General features: G+C 48.9%; 1 protein-coding gene across 1 annotated transcript in view; it reads left to right on the forward strand.

Annotated features, from left to right (window-relative positions):
- The window catches only part of SLC35F3 (solute carrier family 35 member F3), a 116,124-nt gene extending 105,247 nt beyond the window's left edge, over nt 1-10,877 (forward strand). Inside the window, exons 4-7 of the mRNA XM_032430374.1 lie at nt 3,012-3,137; nt 5,198-5,390; nt 6,208-6,297; nt 9,392-10,877. Coding sequence (XP_032286265.1) covers nt 3,012-3,137; nt 5,198-5,390; nt 6,208-6,297; nt 9,392-9,627 — 645 coding nt within the window. The 3' untranslated portion in view covers nt 9,628-10,877. The remainder of the gene's footprint in view (nt 1-3,011; nt 3,138-5,197; nt 5,391-6,207; nt 6,298-9,391) is intronic.
- Nucleotides 10,878-14,417: the final 3,540 nt, after the last annotated feature.

Here is a 14,417-nt window from a genome sequence, read left to right on the forward strand (position 1 = left end):
CACAGTGCACCCCACGGGGCTCAGTCTGGCAGAGGGCACGCAGTCCATCCCAGTTTGAGCAGAGTGGGGAGCTTGTCTGAGGGGTGGTCAGACTCCATGCTGCGCCCACCTCTCTCATTCCTCCTTGATCCTCAAGGGGTTTGGCTCCTTCCCCTCAGCCTGACATCAGAGAGGGAGCAGTGGGGCCATAAGGGATGCAGGACGGAGCCCCCGGGGGCCGGGCAGGCTACAGTGGGGTCACCATGCGAGGTGGGGCCACCAGTAAGAGGGTAATTGCCACACGCTGACCTTGGTGTCTCCTGCGCCTACATTTCCTCCCCCTCTAGCTAACTTTCCCACCACCCCCCCCCCCGGCCCTTCTCTGTGCTAGGGCCACTGTTACCCATCAGTCTGAAGCCCCGAGTCCCTGTTTTCGGACAGGTCAATGAGATACGTGGAGGGGGGTGGTGGAAGGTGGGAGAAAGGAGAGACAGGGAGAAGTCCAGTTGTCTCCTTTCCTTTATTTTCGCCTCAAACTCAGCATTCTGCCCCAGGGACACCCTGATCTAGAAGATGGGGGGCGGGGCGTGTGAAACCACAGGACAGGCACCACTGGCCTTCCTGGAAAGTACATTGTAGTGCAGGAAATAGGCAGCAAACATTCCCAAGTGCAAACCAAGAACACCCGATATGATATGAATGTAAAATATACATGTCGTTTTTAAGGATAGAACTGGGATCTTGAAAGGAACGTCAGGCTTGAGGAAGGACTTCCAGGCTCTGCCCCCCAAACCCCCGTAGGGTGTTTCAGCTCTGCTCTGCTGTCAGGGGCATTAAGAGTGAGCTTCGCTCCAGCACTTTGGGTGGGCCCCAGGCTAAGGGCCGGGGGGATCCCAGCAGGGTTGCTAGTGCTAGAAGACTGGGTGCCCCACAATATGGAGCAGGCTGATCCTGTGACCTGTGGTGGGGACGCCCAAGAGGAGAGCTGGAGGTGGGAGCTGGGGGACCATAGTCCCCTGGTGCCACCTCTCACAATGACCTCCGGGCGCCTGGGCTCCTCAAGTGTGGCTTGGAGGGCTCTACCTCTTCCCCACCAACCCCTTCCCTCAGCTCTTCTGCACAGCACAGCCCCGGGGCGGGGGGGAGGGGGACGGGGAGCTTGCAGCCCTTTATTATTGAAGCAGTAGAGAAGACAGAGAAAGAGGCTGGAGACCAGCCTTCTACGTCTTGAGGAGAAAATCAACCCTTGGGCTCCTTCATTTCCTTGAAACTTCAGCCCCAAGTTTGGAAAGACTCAAGCACCTTTGGGGGTGCACCAAATCATCTGAAATTCAGCTCTCTGCATCCCTCCCTCTTTTTTCTAGTTATTTCTCTCCCTGTGGCCTAGCGAGGTCAACCTGTTCCAAGCAGCATCTTTGCATTATGTGTATCCCCTGGCCCAGAACTCTGCCTGCCTTGTCACTTGCCCCTTTCTTCTCCTGGAAGGAAGAAAAAGTCACTTATTGTCTTACTATCTCTATTTCTTTCTTTTCATGAACAGTTGTACACAATACGGGTAGCATTTGCATATGAAACATATTCAGTGTGTGATGTAGAATGAGGCCTAACAGTGAGCTACTAAGCCAGAAAGGACAAGTAGACAATCAATTGCCTGGCACTCCTCTAATAAATGACCATCACCTGCTCTCTCCAGAGCCTCTGTGTTGTTACATGAGCAGACTTAGCATTACAGGAAAATATTGCACGAGGAATATTCTAGAAGTATGTAACTCACACTACGTGAGGCTCAACCACGTTACCTTTCACTAACCTGAAAATGTTATGCTTAAGCCACAAAAGAAACCTCAATTCAAATCTCAGAGTATAGTTGGCAGTGGTGAATTCTGTGAATCCTACTTGTCCTGGTTTTATAGATCAACACTGACTTTGCAATCAGACAGACCTGAAATTTTGCCTCCCTGCACAGCCACACACCAGCTCTGTGACTTTGGGCAAGTTACATGACCTCTCTGAGCCAAAGTTTTCATGTTTACAAAATGAAATGGATGATAGTATCTGCCTATTTTGAGGATCGAATGAGAAAATACAAAAAAAACACTTATCCCGTGACCACTTAGTCAGTCAGTGGTGGCTACTTGAGATTGTTATCGGTAGCCGAGGTCAATTTTGAATGACCCATTAAGAGGGATAAAGCTCTCAGTGAATCCAGGAGAGGAAACATGTGTTCTGCCTACAGCACCCCCGGCCCCACTTCGCACCAGCGACACGTAGGTAGCTCCGTGACCACCTCGGGCTAGAACCATCTTATTCTCTGCGCTGATGAATTTCTCCTTTGTGAAATGTTATCCCAAGTAGTTAGTGCCCTGTGTAATCGGACAATTTTACTTTGTGTGGCAGCAGAAGTGTGTACATCTCCCTGGGGCGTCCATTCAACGTGAGAAGTCTGGGTCCGAACAATCCCAGGATTGAGGGGGGCCATGGAGGGAAGCCCCCTCCGCAGCTAAGGAAAGGCATGGTGCCCCCAGGGGTAGGACACTGGGGCCCTTTGGCACATGACACTCGCTCTTTCAGAAGACCCTACCGCTGGCGTGTTAAATGGGGCCAACATCTATGCCCTCTCTGTTGAGATACCACGTACCTAAGAGCAAGATGACATGAGGTGCTTTCAGAAGGTTGGGTGGGAACTGGGGTCATTTCCAGGGACAGTCTACCAGACCTTGTCAGGGCCAGATCCCCTGCTGTTGGCATTATGACCGCCTCCTGTGCGGTCTCCAAGCACCACAGGGATAGGCCACCACATGATGCTGAGCCACGGCACATCTCCTTGCCGCCAACTCTTCCAGGGGGTTCAATCACGCTAAGCTTTCCTAAGCAAGAACAGGAATTTTGTTTGTTCTCCAGAGAACTGGGAAGGAGACACCACTCTTCCCTCACATGAGAACGCTCATGAGTGTTTCTGCCTCGTTGGCCCTTCGGCGGCCCGTCAGACTCCCCACCACCACCCTCACCACTGGTTTCTCCCTTCTGTGCAGATTGTGGCCGCCATTCTCGCCATTGCTGGGATCGTGATGATGACCTATGCCGATGGCTTCCACAGCCACTCTGTCATCGGCATAGCGCTGGTGGTGGGCTCTGCGTCCATGTCTGCCCTCTACAAGGTAAGCATGCGGGGAGCAAGCTCTCTGAGAGAAGAGCAGGCCTCAGTGTGGTCGGCCCGTTACCTTTGGGGCATCTTTGATGGTACCTGTGCTTTAAGACGAGCAGCTGTTTTCAGTGTGCAGATAGACTTGCAGGGATGAGGGAGGCATGCACCCGCTCTTGGCTTTGGCTCTCTAGACCTTTCCATCCAGGGCCATCTCTTTGCAACATTGGGCATAAAATAGGTGGAACAGTGGATGGGCCCAGCCTCAGTCAGATGACTTCATTGGTTGGCAAGGACTGGAGAAGGACCGGGGCCCCTGGGGGCCTGGCTCAGCGTTTGGGGAGATGACTTCCCACCAAGTTTGACATGAAGATTTAAATATCTGGTGCAACCTTGTCATTGAGATCTTTCATTGCATAGTTTTTTGCAGCTACTGGTACTCAGCGTGAATCCATATGCATTTTAAGCATTGCCCATAGCAATAAATAAAAACCCAACTCCTGTGATATGGGGATTATGACATATTTTTGACAAAATGTGGGGAAGCCCTAGAAAGCATGTCCCAGCTGCAGGGCTGGATGAAGCCATGTGTGCTCCCCACCCTTTGCTCCCCCACCCCCTCATGGCTCCTGGCTGCTCTCCTTCCTCCTTCCCTTGCTTCCTCTCTTCCATAGTGAAGACTGCAGATTTTCTCTGGCCTCCAAGTTGGGAACCTGACCCGGAGGATTCAATGAGGAATGAGGTTTTAGCTTTGAGACTTATGGCCCTTCCTGGATCCAGTCAGTAGGACAGAGGAAAATTAAAGTACAGTAGAGAGTTAGAAGAAAAGGCACTTTTTTTTTTCCAGCTCTGTGTGTAACACATTTTGTGGTTTTGGAATGAGAAATGACTGTACCTTCCCGTCCTTCATCAGCTCCCCACACTCACTGCCCACAGGGAGAGGCACACACACCATCTACCTGCTCTGGGACGCATCTCCCCAAGAGGATGTGATAGCCCCGCACCACTCTGAGACTTCAAAGCCACTATTCAAATGCAGAAAATGGGACCAGGCCAACTCTGCTGGACTCAGTTAGCTGCGTGCTAATGGGAAGCAGAGCGCATATGGAAATGCAATCCACAATGAACACAAATTTCTGATTTCAACTCCCCTTTCCTATCTCCTCCACTGCCTGATCTTTATCCAGAGGGGCCGGTGGGTGGAAGGCTGAAAGCAATTTATTTCTCTTCTCATGCTTCCTGCACAAATGCCCAGAAATACCTGAAAGATTTGTGAAGTGGCTGAAAAAGGAGGAGGCAGGCAAAGTAGGAGGCACAACAATGCAGAGACTCAAGCTGGACTCAGATCCGTTCACTGGTTGTGGATAGTTCACTGGAACACGGGGGCGGCTGCCTCTGTCATCCCGGCTTCCCGGCCATTCCAGGCACGTCTGTCCCTCTCCTCCTGTGCCTCACACCCCTCAAATATGTACAAACAAGGACAGGTGCAAGAAATCAAAGTGGGGAACATACCACTAAACCCCACGCTGTTTCTGGAAGAGGGCGGGTGGGATGGAGCAGAGATGAGCTCTGAGTGTTAGAATCCCTCTACCTTCGATTTATAGAAAATGCCTTCGCAGCCAAAGCTCTTTGTCCTGGGGGCAGGCTGTGTTGTAGAAAGGCAGAGGTCCCCAAGAGGAATGTGTCCCCGTGGCAGCTATTTCTAATTTCTGTGGCTTCCCCATCTTCGGACGCTCTGAAGCTGGGGCGTGGTGTCACGAGTACAACACAGACAAATCAAGCCTAGCATGAAAAGCCATGACTCCCGGAGATGCCCTCCATGACGCCTGAGATCCGTAACTCTCCATTGTGGCGCTGCTGAGATTTGGGTATTCGTACAAGCGTGCCTAGGGCAGACCCCAGCCCCCTTTCCCTGAAGGCCTAGTGAGGTCGGATTTGCCTGTCACCTGGATTTGCCTGTCACCTGACTGCCGTCCTGCCCTCCGGCCCAGCCTCCGTCAGGTGCACCCACTGCCCCTGAGGCAAGATGGCGGCTGAGGCAAGCCTTCACCCACCCTCCTCTGCTTTCTCCGGCAGGTTCTGTTCAAGCTCCTCCTGGGCAGTGCTAAGTTCGGAGAAGCCGCCTTATTTTTGTCCATTTTGGGTGTGTTTAACATCCTCTTCATCACCTGTATTCCCGTCATCCTCTACTTTACCAAAGTGGAATACTGGAGCTCTTTCGATGACATTCCATGGGGAAACCTTTGTGGATTTTCAGTCCTCTTATTGAGTAAGTGGCGACCCGCCCCCCCCTCCCCCCCGTCAGAATACCCCTGTCAGAAGCAACGACTGATGAGCAGGACCTGGGCAGCTCCAGGGGCATCTAGAAACCCATGCCCGAAAGAAGAGAAGCCTTCTATGGTTATCCTTAAGTTCCCAGTGCTTTTCAAGACCCTGGTGTCTCTCCAAGTGAAGCCTTTGTAATGACGACACTGGATTCTAATTCCAGAACCACCAGCATGGCCGTAGTAGTCACGGTCACCGCCACTCCAAATAGTGCTGTGTGTGACCTCCTGATAACAGAACATTCCTCACAGGCCCGGGAGGGAGCTGGCCAGTTAATGCACGCAGAGTTCTTAGAACATTGTCTGATGTGAGTCAGTGTCCAACACGTTGTCTCAGTTATCATTACAATGAATATCATCACCACCATTACTTGGGAGAAGGCTGGTCCTAGGCAGGAAAGTAGCCAAGGACGGGCCTCACCCAGTTTCCATCTCAAAATGCATAACCCAAAGCACCTGGCCGTCCTCATCCCAGAATCACTGTCGGCAACAAAGAAAAGCAAAGTTAGTAGGATGAGTCGGATGGTCCCAGTCCTTTTTTCCAGGGCCTTCTCACTGATGACCTTTTCTGAATTTCTTTGCTCTTCTTCAAAGCTCGGGGAAGGGAGGAAAGCTGATTAATCAGGATATTTGTCCCTAATCCCCACCCTCGCTCACTGAGTGGTAACTCCCATGACTCCAGCCTCACCGGAGAAGCTGGGGTGGGACAGACCAGGCCAGGGCCAGTAACCAATAATACCCTTCTTCTGTTCTTTATTTCAGCATTCAATATTGTATTAAATTTTGGAATCGCCGTTACGTATCCCACTCTGATGTCTGTTGGAATCGTCCTCAGTGTACCTGTGAATGCAGGTAAGCCTATATGGCTTCCTCTCTCTGCTTGTAAACACACACTCACACTCACACACACTCACACTCCCGAACACACACATTCACATGCAGTCTTGCTGTATCTGCTATGGAAAGCACGTTTGCCCTTCTGGGTAGAAAGAAAGCACCTCGGTAGAATGTCGGCGTGTGTTACATACACGGTGTTTCTCCAGAATGCATCGATTTTCACTAACACACCAAGATATGATAATCTCAAGCCATCTCAGTTCTAACTGCTGTGGGAACCAGAGATGAATCTCATTGATCTTAGTAATAAGTATGGAAAATTCTGTAGCAGGAAAAAGATTCAGTTTTGTAAGTGACTTTCTGGGGGAGAAAGTGTGCTCAGGGTGTGACAGGTGCAAACTGGGGAAGCACAAACATTATTTATTCTCCACCTCCCAGAAGGAACAAGAGCCCTTTGGCCAGTTACTCGGGACTTTGCTTTGCTTTCTGCTTGGGGATTCCCCAGTGCAGTCTCTTGGCAGCTCCTTCAAAAACTTGTTGTTGACAGCCCCTCACCTCCTTCCTCTTCCTGGCTCATTCTGGGGTCCATTTTGGACTTTCTTCCTGGAGCCCCCTCCTTACACCTGACAGCCCCATCTAACCTGTTCTTAGCCAGAGAAGGGTTTGTAAATCAGTTCTCTCCATCACACTCACCCCCTTGGCCCTGGCACAGCCCCCTCCCCCAAAGCCAAGTCCAGAAGCCTCCTACCCACAAGGCCATTAGAGGATTCACCCCCAGGGAATGGCAAGCCCTTATCCTGTTCAATGTGGCATCAATAGGCAAAACAGCTCTCAATTTCCTAAGCCTTTTCCTGTGATTTGGCTCTTCACCCCTTCTGTCCCACATGTTCCTCACATGACTCACCCTGGCCCCAGACTCTTCTCGGGATACCTCGGGGCAGTGTGTGGAAGAAGGCCTGGCCGGGGCATCCAGGCACTGCGCTCAGGCCAGCACCAGCCCTGCCCACCTCGAGGATGGCGGTTCCGGCGCATCAGCTCTCTGGGCCTTAGCTTGTCTCCCCTCAACACTTCAAAATGCTGAAAGTTCCAGAGCTCCTGGAGAGCTGGTAAGAAGTGGTCCAACCTGTCAGGCTCCCGATGCTGCCGCCTTCAGAAAAATAACTTATCAACTTACCCCCTCCACCTCACTGCATCTTCATAGTTGCAGTGATCCTATTGTGAGAAGGCATCTGGCAGGTAGCTGCTAGGTGGAGGCTCACTTTGCCCGTCTCATGCAGCCAGGTGTTTGAGAGATTAACCAGATTCCCTTCTTATCATTCGCCTGCAACATAAGAGGTCTAATCGTGTGTCAAAGGAAGGAATCACATTCAATTCGCAACTGGAGGAGAGCAGAGGGGCCCGCCATTACCGGATGTATCAGACCAGAGTCCTTGGGTGGCTTTCCCACACGCCCTGATGTTTATCACTGCTCATGTGCCCTGCTAATTGACTATCCCTGTGTGCTGAATGTACCGAATGTTCTGTCATTATTCAAAATTCAAGTATTTCTGGATTACAGTGAGATAAAAGAGGCACTTTGTCTTTTTATAACTCTAAGGATATTCTTTTTTTATTTCTTATTTCTTATTTTTTTTTTAGTTTTATTTAAATTCAAGTTAGTTAACATATAGTGTATTATTAGTTTCAGGGGTAGAATTTAGTGATTCACCAGTCGCATATAACACCCAGTGCTCATCACATCATGTGCCCTCCTTAATGCCCATCACCCAATTACCCCATCCCCCACTGACCTCCCCTCCAGCCACCCTCAGTTTGTTCCCTAGAGTTGAGAGTCTCTTATGGTTTGTCTCCCTCTCTGTTTTTCTCTTTATTTTTCCTTCCCTTCCTCTGTGTTCATCTGTTTTGTTTCTTAAATTCCACATATGAGTGAAATTAGATGATATTTATCTTTCTCTGCCTGACTTATTTAAAAGAGGCACTTTAATTCCACAAAAGGGCTACTAACAAAAATTTTTTTTCAGGTTTAACATTCATCCCTTTCTCTTTCTCTGCCCACCCTGTAGACAAGGTGAGAGTCAGGGAGGAGGGGGAGGCGGGGAGGCAGGAGAGGTGGAGGACCGGGAGGGGAGAAGGATGGAGCCAGGCTACATCCTGGGCAGCCGGAGGGGGCCCACGCATGGCGAGCTGGCGGACAGCCGGCCAGTGAGGCTGTTTTCAAAGGCTAACTCGGCAAACCCTCTTTCACCAAATGATATAAAAGAAATGTATATATGGTGTCTCTCGTGCAGAGGGCGGGCTCCAAATCTGCTTTGTCTGGCTGAATTAAGAAAACAGGGAAATAAAACAAAAAAAAAGGAAAACCTTAATATCCCCAACGTTTTTGACCATTTAGCTATGAAGAGGATGGTGATATGGGTTTTTATTTATGGACATTGATCCTACTTCTCATTTTGTTCCCTCACCTGATGTGAGTCAGGTATGAGCCATGTGCCCCGTAGACCTTTAAAAAACATTAATAGTTAGTGATGACCCAGGTGTTTAGAGCCTCCTGCTAATGATGCCCTGGGGCAGAATAAGAATTTATATTTATTATCTTCTAAAACCAGTTTGAGTTTGGTCTTCAAACCATATATACGCATATATTAGGAAATAATGCTTTTAAATTATAAAATGTCATTTTTTTTTCATGTCATAGAAGACATGAAAAGTACCAAAAATATAAAGAAAGCAATAACATTTTCAGTGTCCTGCCACCCAGGGGTGGCCAAAATTAAACTTTGGGGTGGTGTGTGTGTGTGTGTGTGTGTGTGTGTGTGTGTATCTCCAACTCCCCATTGGTTTTGTCTCTCGCTTAAATCAATGTCTGAACTAAGTTGTCAGGTTAGTTTGGGGAAGTGAAATAAAAGCGCCAGGCTTCACACCAGAGAGGTGTTACAAAATTAAGAGGCAGCCCCTGTCCGCCAGAAACAAAGCCACACGGAGGAGGATTCTGCGGTCAAGGAAGACCCTTGCTTCGCGCCACCCGCACAAGGGGACGCCCCGGGCCCCGCCCTGCGCCCGGGGCCTGGCTCCTCGTTTGAGTAACCCGGCTTCTCTCTGTCTTGCGCAGTGGTTGACCACTACACCAGTAAGATAGTCTTCAACGGGGTCCGGGTCATCGCCATCATCATCATCGGCTTGGGCTTCCTCCTCCTGCTCTTGCCGGAGGAGTGGGACGTCTGGTTGATCAAGCTGCTCACCCGCCTCAAAGTCAGGAAGAAGGAGGAGACAGCGGAGGGCGGTGCAGACCTGGGCTCGGGACCTCAGAGCAAGAACAGAAGAGCCCGCCCTTCCTTCGCGCGCTGACCTCGGCCCTCCAGAACTCTGCGGCGAACGCTCACGCTCGTGTTAGGGACTTGGAGGTCTGTTCCTAACAGGGGACCCTCAGTTTGGTAAGGTGTGTACATACCTGTACAGTTCCGGTAATCTGCGGTAAGTTATACGGTATTTATTGGCATGTCCAATTTGCTTGCACTTTTTCCACATCAGACCTTTCACCTAAGGGTACCAATTCCAAATGAAAGAGAAAAGAAGAGCCTCTGGGCCCTTTTGAAATGAATGTAAAGCCGGTTAAAATGATCCTTGAGTAGATGGTTCGGGATGACAAGAGGCAGGGCAAGTGTTTTGAATCTTAGCAACTGCAAATTACATTGCACACTGTGATTATTTTTCAGCTATGGTAGGTCATATTTAGTTTTATACCAGAGCTGTACTCTTAATTTTAAGGGATTTCAATGAACCAAAAGATAACTGTAAGTTACTTTGGGTGGATGGAGGGAGGGAGGGTTGGATGCGAAGAGGGGAAGCAGAAAAGCAAAAAATGGACTTCGGAACCCACCGACTGCGGCTAAGCTGGGGGGGTCAGGTGGAGGCCAACAGGCCCGAGCCAGGTTACAGAAAGGGAAGGAGGAGTCCGAGCCCCAGCCGGCCTGCTCTCACGTGAGTGTGTAAGATTGTGCAAGAGAAATTACAGTGCCTTCTACAGAATTTTTGTCCTTACCTACGTGAAGCGAGGTGACATTGTAAGTCACTGGCGCCGTCTTATAATTTAGATGTACAAATCTTTAGAAACAAAACTATGTGTGTGTACGTGTACAAAAACGACAAGCTGATGACCGGTGTAAGGGAACATGGGTAGCAGTGTGCAATGCACATATATGGTAGACCAGGCAGGAGGTGAATTTCTGGTTCCTTTTACTCCATGACCAAGATGGAAAAATTCTCTACCGAATCTGTAAACCTTTTTATGAAACTTTTAAAGCACCAGGCTGTTTACTTACACAATTTAGGTCTGCCAGAAAATTCTATCTGTGATAGATCTGTCAAGAGGGACACGGGGGTTAGAGTTTACTATTTTTGAAGTTTACATTGTTACATACGAAATGGAAACCTTATTTTGAAATGTTGTCATAACCCAATGGTGCATTCTGTGACCATGGAGTCTTTCGTGTCATAGGGGAAAGGGGCATTCATGACCTGAACTTTTTAGCAAATTATTATTCTCAGTTTCCATTACCTGTTTGGCCAAACAGATTAATAAACTATTTAAAAAAGAAGCATCCCACGCTGTGTTGGTGGCCACTTTGTTGCTTCCCCACTGTGCCCCTTCCTTCCTCACCTTACCCTTTGCTCCTAGTAGGTCCCGCCCTCCTGCACCATCGCGGCATGGGAAACCCACCCAACCACCTCAGCAGAAGAAAATTCTTATTGTAACAACAGAGTTGACCGTCACCAAAGCAAAATGCAAAACAGTCAGCGGGGCCTCGTAAAAAAGTATTGAGGCAGAGTCTCCCTCCCCTTCTCCTCTCCTTTGTCCCCCTCTCTTTTCCCTCCAGGTGCCTGCCCCCCACTCAGCTCTGGGTGTCGCTGCTCTTTCTCATTTTTCTGCACTGACTGGTTCCTCGGAGCAGCTTGCACGGGCTCCTCCTAGCTGCCTCCAGGCGGCAGCCGCAGTCCCCATGTGGACGTGGTCTTCCAGCTCCCCTCCCAAGCCTCCCTTCTGCCTGCGTGTCCTCACCTAGTTCTAGCTCTGGAGGGGGTTTGGTGTCCCGGCTTCAGTAGCACACACATTTCGGTTCCAGGCAGCTTCAGCCAGGGGCTGTGAGGTCCAATGTCTCTCATTCTGCAGCTGCGAACAGCAGGTGCTCTAAGGGGGGAGGGGGCATGAGCAGAGAGGAGATGGTGAGGACACCTCATCCTTCCCACCACACCTAGAGCGATTACACACCATGGGGTGTTTGCTTGCTACATGGGGTCAGACCCCGGGAGCTGAGCTGTCCAAAGCAGAGAGCTCCCTGCCTGAGGTGTCCAGTGTGTGCTATGAGGGGGATCCCCTTAGCCCCCTTAGTGGAGCCGGGATGAGTCACCGCTGTGATTCTGTCTGGGCTCCAGTCCCCTCCAGTTTCCTCGGAGGGCCAAACAAACATTTCCTATGAAGCCATAACATGAAAATGTTGGGAAACCCAGCCCTAGAGTAGATTTACCTCATTCTCCCATTTGGCATAAAAGACTATGAAGACTCAAAAGCATTGGAAGCAGGGGCTGGCTCAAAGGGATTTTTGTACACTGATCAGAGCAGGCTTATGCACGGCAGCCAAGGGGTGGAAGCCACCCAGGCATCCATCAACGGCTGAATAGATAAACAAAATGTACACAACAAAATGTACAAACAGCCTTAAAAAAAAAAAGAAGGGAATTCTGACCCCTGCTACCACATGGATGAATCTCGAAGACATAATGCTGAATGAAGTAAGTCACAAAAGGATAAATATAGGATTCCCCTTATATGAGGTACCCAGAATTGTCAAATTCATAGAGACAGAAAATAGAACGTTGGTTACTAGGTGTTGGAAGTGAAGAGTTCTCGTTCAGTGGGGACAGAGTTTCAATTTTGTAAAATAAAGATGTTCTGGAAGGTGGATGGTGGCGATGGTTGCCCAACAATGTGAGTGTACTTAATGCCCCTGAACTGTACACTTACAAATGTTTACATGGTAAATTTTATGTGTATTTTTTCATTAAAAAAAAAAAAAAAACCTTGGAGGGTAAGGTATGTGGAATAAAAAGGTTAAAACTCAGGAATGGTTAATGCTCCTTTCTGGAGGAAGGTAGGGGAGATTTGAGAGGTTTCTTTCCAGAAAGGATAGAAACCACAACCTCCCATCCCCACCCCAAGCAGGTTTCAAGAACTGGGATGAGCTGTGGCCAACCCGGAAGGGATCTATGAAGAGAAGATAACAGAAAAGAGTCCCTCCCAGTGGAACCATGGGGTGACTGGGAAACAGCCTCCATCCCGGCTCTGCCCGGGGAATCGTCTGCCCTCTAGAGGCTAGTCTGGATAGCAATGAAAGGATTCGTCTATTTTCGCTCCTTTTGAGGAGTTTAAGAGGGAAGACAGAAGGTACAAAGAGGATAAGGGGCCTCTGCTGCTGATCGAGGTGCCAGAGAATCTCAGAGCCTCCAGTCCTACCTTCTCTGTCAGAATATGGTCATGTGGAGCCAGAGGGCACGAAGTGACCAGCTGCCTTTTGCTACAACCAGTCAGAGCCGTCTCTAGGAGCTCATACCTGCTCACATCTGCTATGCAGATGCTCAGGATAAAGAGAATCAGGAGAGAAGAAATTGTTGCCAGAGACCTCCCACCCTGGAGAACAGGTGTGTTGCCATATCTAGCCAAGGATGCATAATAGGGAGTTCTGCATATTCAATTTTGAAAATAAATGATTTGTTCTAACATTGGAACGTGGTGGTGGTTGCACAGCTCTGCAAATATTTTAAAATTCAATGAATTGTACACTTTAAATGGGGAATTTCATGGTGTGTGGATTATATCTCAATAAAGTGGTTTTAAAAATAAATGGTCAAAAATAGATGATAGGTAGATGATGGATGGATAGGTAGATGGATGGATGGATAGATAGATAGATATAGCTAGATGATAGACCAATAAATGGTTGCCCCACACAAAATGAGTTAAAATTCCTTTGCCAAAATCTTACAAACAGAGAGGACATTTCCTGGGTCGTTGGCTTGTTTTTGGCTGCCCAGCATGTGATCCCTATTTGAAACAGCATGTTCCATTGTTTCCGAATCTGAAGGGAACAGATGCTTCATCTCGGACCCACCACAGTCCAGGAGAGGGAAGTCGGGTTGAACTGCTCTTGGCTGGCAGGCTGCAATCTCCCAGGACTTTGGTTCTGGAACAAGGCATGCCAGACCCTGGAGGACCACGCCGACCAGCTGTCCCCAGGCTCCCTGCTGTGGCCCCAGGCTCCTCCCAGTGTGGAGTTGGGTGATTGCTGTCCGTTTCCAAACGGATCCTTCCAACTCACACTCCCACAGATCCTTCCCATGCAGCTGGGCTTGTGACGGCCCAGCAGGACTCCTCGGTCAAACTGCTTTAAAGAATGAATGAGAATGATTTATAAGAAATGCGTCAATGATATATAAAGAGGATGTTCTTCACAGTGCTTAAAACATATTTTTAAAGAAATTTTGAACAATCATATTTTCCCTTACCTATTTTTTCGTGTATTCAACATTATCAAATTCTCGAGAAAACCCTTCCCCCCTCTTTTTTTTAAAGTAATCTCTGTACCCAGTGTGAATCTCAAACATATGACCCTGAGATCAAGAGTCGAATGCTGCACAGACTGAACCAGCCAGGCGCCCCAAAAAAACCCTTTTCTTGAGTTAAAATACTGATAAACATCAGCCGAGGTCCATCTTCTCTAGATTATCAAAAAATGAGTTCCTAACATCATAGGAAATGCGATTTCATGTAGTTACAATGTAATGAGTTGTGACTTTTAGCTCAGAACAAAAAATGGCAAATTTTTCTTTTTCTTATTGAAAAAAGAACATGTTTCCTGGGGAAATTTGGGAATACCCATAAAGCCGCAAGCCAGCAACAATGCAATACTACAAGAATGCAGTTGTATTAGGAGCCTCGGTAACAGTAATAGCAGGAGCCTGAGGAGAGTGGCCCCAGAGAGGAACCCCGAAGCTGGGGAATCTCCCTGAGGATGGCTGGAGGGAACTCCCAGGCACTTTCTCTTTGAGAGTGACAGGAGGACATAAGAAGCTAAGTGTACCTT

The sequence above is a fragment of the Phoca vitulina genome, unplaced genomic scaffold (assembly GCF_004348235.1).
Source record: "Phoca vitulina isolate PV1807 unplaced genomic scaffold, GSC_HSeal_1.0 scaffold43, whole genome shotgun sequence".
Lineage (NCBI taxonomy): Eukaryota > Metazoa > Chordata > Mammalia > Carnivora > Phocidae > Phoca > Phoca vitulina.